Source organism: Achroia grisella, unplaced genomic scaffold (genome assembly GCF_030625045.1).
Source record: "Achroia grisella isolate CSIRO2021 unplaced genomic scaffold, CSIRO_AGI_Agris_v1 utg474, whole genome shotgun sequence".
Classification (NCBI taxonomy): domain Eukaryota; kingdom Metazoa; phylum Arthropoda; class Insecta; order Lepidoptera; family Pyralidae; genus Achroia; species Achroia grisella.
The window spans coordinates 2,167,483-2,174,611 of record NW_026712878.1 but is presented as its reverse complement, the minus strand read 5'-3'; the positions used below and the strand labels follow the sequence as shown (position 1 = coordinate 2,174,611).

Below are 7,129 nucleotides of genomic sequence, written 5' to 3'. Positions count from 1 at the left end.
ACTATTCTTTAGATATTAACGTTCTTTTTCAATGACCTCTTTCAATGTGTTTCATTTTTTATATTTGCATACTTCAGACAGATAGGTCAGTCAGCATACTACAGTGAAAGGTCAACGAGTCATCGAGACCATTGAGTGCAGATAGTTACTCCACTAATCATAAAATTAAAGTCATCAAATTTTCACTTTCTTAACAAAGAAAAATTACAATTAAATAGTTCATCTATACATATAAATAAAATTGGAGTGTCTGCTTGTAATATTGAAATAACCGTTTTTTTTACTACATGCATATGAATATAAATACGGTACATACACCAAAATATCATTTTTACAATTTTTGTCCGTCCGTTTGTTCCGACTAATCTCTAAAATCGCTGGACCGATTTTGACGGGAATTTTTTTGGCGGGTAGTTGATGTAATATCGAGTAACTTGGCTACTTTTATTTAAAAAAAAAATAAGTTTATTCCACGCGGACGAAGTCGCGGGAACAGCTAGCGGGTATAGTTAGCTGTCGCCATCGTAGTTAATGTAACCGTTGTTTTGTCCACATGTCTATATTTGACTGAGTACAATAATTAATAACCCTGGACAGTTAACATAGCGTCATCTAGTCCCACAGTGAATTAAAAAAGACACGAAGTTGCCCAGTATGTAATTAAAAAGTATTTTTCCTTGTAAGGTTAAGCAGGACTTGTTTTATGGGTACTAGACAACAGATATAAATAATTAGATTTTTTTTTTGTAAATACATGCATAAATAAAACACCCAGACCGATACAAAAAATCATACCCATGAATACAAATGTTTGTGCTGTGCGAGGAATCGAACCCGCGACCATCGGACGTAAAGCGGTGTGCTAGACCGCTAGACCACCGAGGTCGGTAAATATAAAACAAGGTTTCAATATATAAAACTCTTTATTATGTTTATATATCGTAGGACTGGTCGTTGGATCAGTAAAGTCCTCGAGTGGCGACCGTGGACCGGAAGACAACGTGGGAAGGCCTCCGACAAGATGGACTGATAATCTGGTCAAGATTAAGAGCGTTGAATATGAGCAGCGCAGGACCGAGGCGTTTGTTCAACAGAGACAACTTCCGAGCTGAAATGATGATATTTATATAATCCATTAGCTTTATACGTACTGTCACAAAAGTAGTCAGTTGTTAGAGTAGAGTTAGAAAGTATTATCAAGTCGATATTGTAATGAAACAACACTGGGCATGTCCAGTTGCTGTGTATTTTTGAATGTACCGTGGCAATGGACCTACTGCAGTCTTTCGGATATTTTTAATTTGATATCGGTATTTTCTTCACCAGAGAATCGGTCAGAAATATAAATTAAGTTTTTTTGGAATCGACCAGATTTGAACTCTCTACTTCTTAGGTGTAAGTCAGGTTAGTCGACCTCCAAGCCACAAAGATTTCCATTTATAATAGAAGGAAAAACCAGTGCCGTGAAAAATTTTATTTATAGTATTTTACAAACATGAAAGAACATTAATTTTAAACTTTCTTTGATAATAAAAAACAGAATACATGTAGATGTATCGAACTTTTGTATACCGTATCTAAGTACGTAGACAATTTAATTGTTTTAATAAAGATCAAAAGGAACATAAACTATATTGTTTACATGAAAATTGATAGAATTCCAGTACAAAGGAAGCAATAATTTCCATACACGTAGGTAAATTATAGACGCCAGTACTAAAGTATTTTGATAATGTCGAAAAATAAACTCAATGCTAACATAATACAGAATTCATTTTCCTCTACCTGTGGGTTGATACACAAATTCTTTTTAGCTTCCAATAATCCCCTAGGAAAAACACCTTTGATACTTCCTTACTAAGAAGATAAGTAACGTATATAAATTTTTTTGAAAAGAATTTTTATACATTTTACTAAAATTATATACCTAGCCTATTCAAGGAACGTTGAACGTGATTTGTGATCAAAACAATTTATTTTTGGATTCAATCGAAATTAGACAGCTGATAGACATGATAAAAAATGACGTGTCTTTAAAAATAACCGTAAAACTTGCAGAAAAAAAATAACAGACTAATGTACTTATAAATTCAATATGTGTAATATGCGAGCATCGAACATATCACTATCAAAGCTAGGGAAATATGATAAACTACTATACCATTATAATCCTGAGGTATTAACGAGATGAACCCAAAATACTGATTGAAAATAATCAAAGGTGGTAATTATAGTAGAAAGTCAACGACTTACAAAACGTCTATTAGACTAAATAGGAAAAACGTTAAAATAAAAATAGGGACAGTAGTTCTAATTAAAAAAATACTTGTACACATTAGGTGCTTCAGATGGTCCTCTTTGTCGAAGCTCCTTTGAAGCCGAAGCCGGCTGCTCACGTAATCCTGGAGTGTAAATCAAAAATAACGAATAGTGAAATATATTATTTCATTTGTATTCTAACTTTGCTGATGTTGTATATGTAAGGTAACGTTTCGTCCTATAATAATAATATATTTAACCAATTAACACAGCTTCATCACCAAGTTAGCTTCTGTTATTGGTTTTAGACAACTGACATATATTTAGATACATTATTGATGTCAACCATCATTGCACTCAATAATATTAGAGGGAATCAATGTGTTCTCTAGTCTGGTCCACCACGCCACCACAAGTTTGAACTTTACAGTGAGCAAAAATGTAAAATGTATGTTGGATTCCAGTCTCCGCAATTAGCCTCTCATTCGGGCCGTTGTGCGTACAGAGCCAGACTACTAAAGTAGCCAGCCAAGCTCCTCCCAAAAGCGCAGAAGACTCCTGGTGTCTTCACAGGCTTCACGGAGCGACCTCACCGTTCCGAGGATTTGTTTTCGTTGTTGGGCCACTGCCGTGCACTCCATTACGATTACGTGAGCCGCCGTTTCTTCAGCTTTAAAACAGCCCCGACAAAGGGGACTGTCTGTAGCATCAATTTTGTATAAGTGTTTGTTTACTGCGAGCATAACTGTTCCAAGTTACTCGACTACGTGATTTCATATTCACAAAAACCTTATATAACTCTGTTTGCATGTACACGTGCCAAGATTATAAATGCGATACAGATATCACATGCAACATGCGTACGTATTTAATACGCGCGTAATACGTGTCCCAATTAATTTTAAAGTGTCAAAACTATTGGTAATTTAAGTAAATACAAAATTTTATTTATACTAGCTGACTCTGCAAACGTTTTTTTGATATATAAATTAAAATCGCTATTTTTGAACGGGTTGATGGTAGAAGCTGGAAATCTCAGGTTATATGTATTTTTATGCCACATTATAAAAAATAAAAATATTAGGGGTGGACAACCCTTATCACTTAGGCATATGAAAAATAAATAGTAGCTGATTCTCAGACCTATTGAATATGCATATAAAATTTTCCAAAAAATTGGTCAAGCCGTTTTGGAGGAGTATGGTAACAAACATTGTGATTTGAGAATTTAATATATGAGATAAAGCCAATGTATTTATGATAATAGAATAAAAAATACAAAGATAAAGCTTGCTAAATAAAGAAAACTAACATAATATGAGATCATATATTCTAAATTCAAAAATAATTTATTCATGCAGAATATTTTAGTCTCCAAGTCAAGTTTTTGTATTATTATTTTTCCTACGATTATTCTGAACATTGTTCGTATAATTTCGCCCATTCATTTCATATGATTTAAAAGTAAGTATAAAAGAGATGCGATCATAAATTCAACTATAAAACTGAACTGAACAGCTGGGGCTCAATAAAAAGAACCATTGACTTTTATTACCTGTTAAGTACTATATTAACAACAAAATATTATATTCTTAGTGCAATTGTTACATAAACGGTCGGAAATAGGCATTACCTAATTTTATGATTTTGTAACACATGCAAATGTGACGATACATATTTGATTTGTACAAAGACCATAAAGTCTTTTCTATTTGGCATGATCTCAGTGGTGTAACCTAAGATGATCATCTTTTTTTATGTCATTATATCGTATATAGTATATTAACGTATTTGCTATTATATAATAATTATATAATAGCAAATACGTTAACGGACTAAATGATGATAAGTGATTACCGACGTCTACATAAATGACTAGCTACATCAAGCTATCACGTGATACCTGTGGCACCAATTATGTGTTGCCATTCCAGAAAACTATGATGATGACCCCTCTTATCCAGTAATTTCAATACCTAATAGCATCCTACGACCGCAACACAACATCCAAAGCAAATTAGTTAGCGGCTGAAATGGGTTAGACTTAAGTACTTGTTTAAATAACTATTTACTTTTTGTTGTACATATACAATTCAATATTTTTACTGTTGTAAATAAATATAATTTTATTACTAGGTCTTCGAAAGCAACCGTATATCACATTTAGAGACTTGACAAATTTAAAATTCAAGCAATATAAAGGACAAATTGTAAACTTGAGTATACTTTATAATATATTTTGTATAAAACATTTCACTTCAGCAGCGCTCCCGTTTGAATACTTGCCAATCTGAAATATAAAACATAACTGTAGTTTAAAAAAAATATAAGTGTAGATATTTATGAATTCGTGATTGAAGTAGTGGATTCACAATTTTAATTGCCCGTTAACAAGATATTCTAAATGCCCATTAAAGAAATTGCGGGAATATTATTTAAATTTGTAACTTTTTTTTACTGTCCTTCTCCTTTTTTCACATCTTTCTGTTTTTTCCCTGTAGTTCTCTCTATATTTTTTTTCTTACTTTCAATTTGAGGCTGTACTTTTTTGTTTTGATTATTAGATGATTATGTATTTATTTATATATAATATTTATACATTTATGTTTATATTTATATATATATTTGTGTATGTATATTATTATACATTTTTTTTGACATTTCTCATTTATATTAGTGCACCGCCAACAATCTTTTTCTGCACCACTTATGGTTGATATCGCCGCATGGTATTAAGTCCGCCATATGTACACATTGTTTAATATTTTAATTTTTTCAAATCTTTGTTTATCCTTGTATATATACGTATGTTTATATTGCAATCAATAACGTGTTAATGAATGTTAATGAATATTTATTTAATTATCATTAAACGTGTTAAAGAGCCAACCCCAAAGTCAAAATTTAATCTCTCATATGATGAATGCTTTCGACTGCAATTCATTAAAGCGATGCTATTACCATTATAAAATAACTATTATTATCATCATTACATAGTATAAAACAAAGTCGCTGTCGCTGTCCCAATGTATGCTTAAATCTTTAAAACTACGCAATGAATTTTGAAGCGGTTTTTTTAACAGATAGAGTGATTCTATAGGAACGTTTATATATATAATATATGTACACCTGTGCGAAGCCGGGGCGAGTAGCTAGTAATTATAATAAAATGTAATTTTAATTATATTTTTTTATTACAGCAATGTCTATAAAAATTTGGTCATTGATTTCACGAATGAAATTTTGTTGTCAAAGCAAATGAATGACAGCCTCTTGTAGGTTTCTTTAATATGACGATCAAAGGGACGATATGTTTTTCTTACTTATCGGACTTCTTTTAAATTTCAACTCATAACAAAGTAAATAGCAATGTATAATTCTAAGAAATCTGAAAATATACGTTAAAATCTATCTTTAAGCACTTAAGTAATCAATGGCCTGTCAATCAATAAAGTTAATTATCATTAGAATAGAACATTTTTTAAATCTTCACTAAGGAGTTACATTAGCTCTGAGCATGGCAGATTAACACGTTTTTTTTTTTGTCATTCTAGATGTAGAAAATAAGATAATGCGATCTAGAATTTATTTATGGTCTGGTATAGTAATTTATATGTATTATACTCAGGTTATGAATTTTAAATTTGTCAGTATTTTTCACTTACTTTTCCATGTGTTACAATTTTCATATTGCATTTCACAATAATTAGAGAAATCCTCGAAGTCACCGTTGTAATTGCGCGCACAAATAAATTGGGTTCTGAAATATTATTTCTTTATTAAATCACAGGTATAATGGTAATATTAGATACTATATATAAAGGGTTACCAAGAAATCATACCACAAAAAATACCGAAAAAGGTTCCTAATAATTCCTAAAAGGTCCCATTCAAACTCGGATTGAAATTACAATGGTATGAGCTGATATTAGTTGCTCAGTTAAAAAGAAAAACTACTAACAACAGATTGACAATAATTAAAAAAGACACGAAGGTTCCCAGTATGCAATTAAAAAATATTTTTCCTTGTATGGTTAGGAATATTTCAGCGAAATGCAAATCGAATAAACGTTCATCAGAAATACCGCATTCTGCAAATCTGACCATCTTAGTGTTCTTTTTTCCCAATTATCGTGGCTTCAAACTTTCGTTGCACCGATGAAATAACTTTGATTGGGTAAAGTTGAACAAAAAATAAAATACGTACTTATAACTCGATGGACAATTCTCTAAAAAGTTTCTGCATCCTCTAACAAAGAAATCCGTAGCCCAGAATTGTGTATCTTTGGGATATTTTATAAGAGGCTTCCGATATTTAGCCAGCGGTGTTGCCATGCTTATCAGCAGTAGGTATAAAGGCACTGCAAAAACAGATTCTCGATTAGAATACAAAGGTGAGGAAATTTCTATAGAAATGTTGATTAGGGGAATAAACATCTCTGGCTGGATTGATAAAGTTGTTATTGATTTAAGGAAATACGTTGCATAAGGAGAAATTAAGTAGACTTCAATCTTAGATCATTATTTACACACAAATTATAAATAAAATTTGTGTAAATAATGATCTAAGATTTAAATGGCAATTAAAATGACAAACAAGCTGATGATTATCTGTAACCATCACAATTACGTGATCAATATTATAGACATCACGTTATCATGGACACCTGTGATACCAATACTTCATTGTTATTTTAGAGCACTAAGAGGCGATGTCCCTCATTCTGTAATTTCACTGCCTTATCTTTGTCCTACATACGAAACACAGATTACAAAGCAAGCCATTTAACGGCTGAAATAGGTGAGACTGCGGTCTTCTGCAGGGAATTTTTTACAGTTTAAATCTGTTTGAATGTAAATATTTTCTTTT

The 7,129-nt window shown here is 31.7% G+C and overlaps 1 protein-coding gene across 1 annotated transcript; it reads right to left on the bottom strand.

Annotated features, from left to right (window-relative positions):
• Positions 1-4,517: 4,517 nt before the first annotated feature.
• Positions 4,518-6,696, bottom strand: LOC131845445 (uncharacterized). Its single transcript, XM_059194509.1, has 3 exons — positions 6,467-6,696; positions 5,925-6,019; positions 4,518-4,549 (listed from the first exon to the last, which is right to left on the bottom strand). The coding sequence occupies exons 1-3, from the start codon at positions 6,694-6,696 to the stop codon at positions 4,518-4,520; spliced, it is 357 nt and encodes a 118-aa protein (XP_059050492.1).
• Positions 6,697-7,129: the final 433 nt, after the last annotated feature.

Excerpts from the sequence above, each read along its gene's own strand:
- LOC131845445 (XM_059194509.1), bottom strand. The coding sequence starts at position 6,696 with ATGTTTATTCCCCTAATCAACATTTCTATAGAAATTTCCTCACCTTTG. Across the intron at positions 6,020-6,466 it reads AATTGTCCATCGAGTTATAA|AACCCAATTTATTTGTGCGC; the intron begins GTACGTATTTTA and ends ATAATATTTCAG. Across the intron at positions 4,550-5,924 it reads AAATTGTAACACATGGAAAA|ATTGGCAAGTATTCAAACGG; the intron begins GTAAGTGAAAAA and ends TTTATATTTCAG.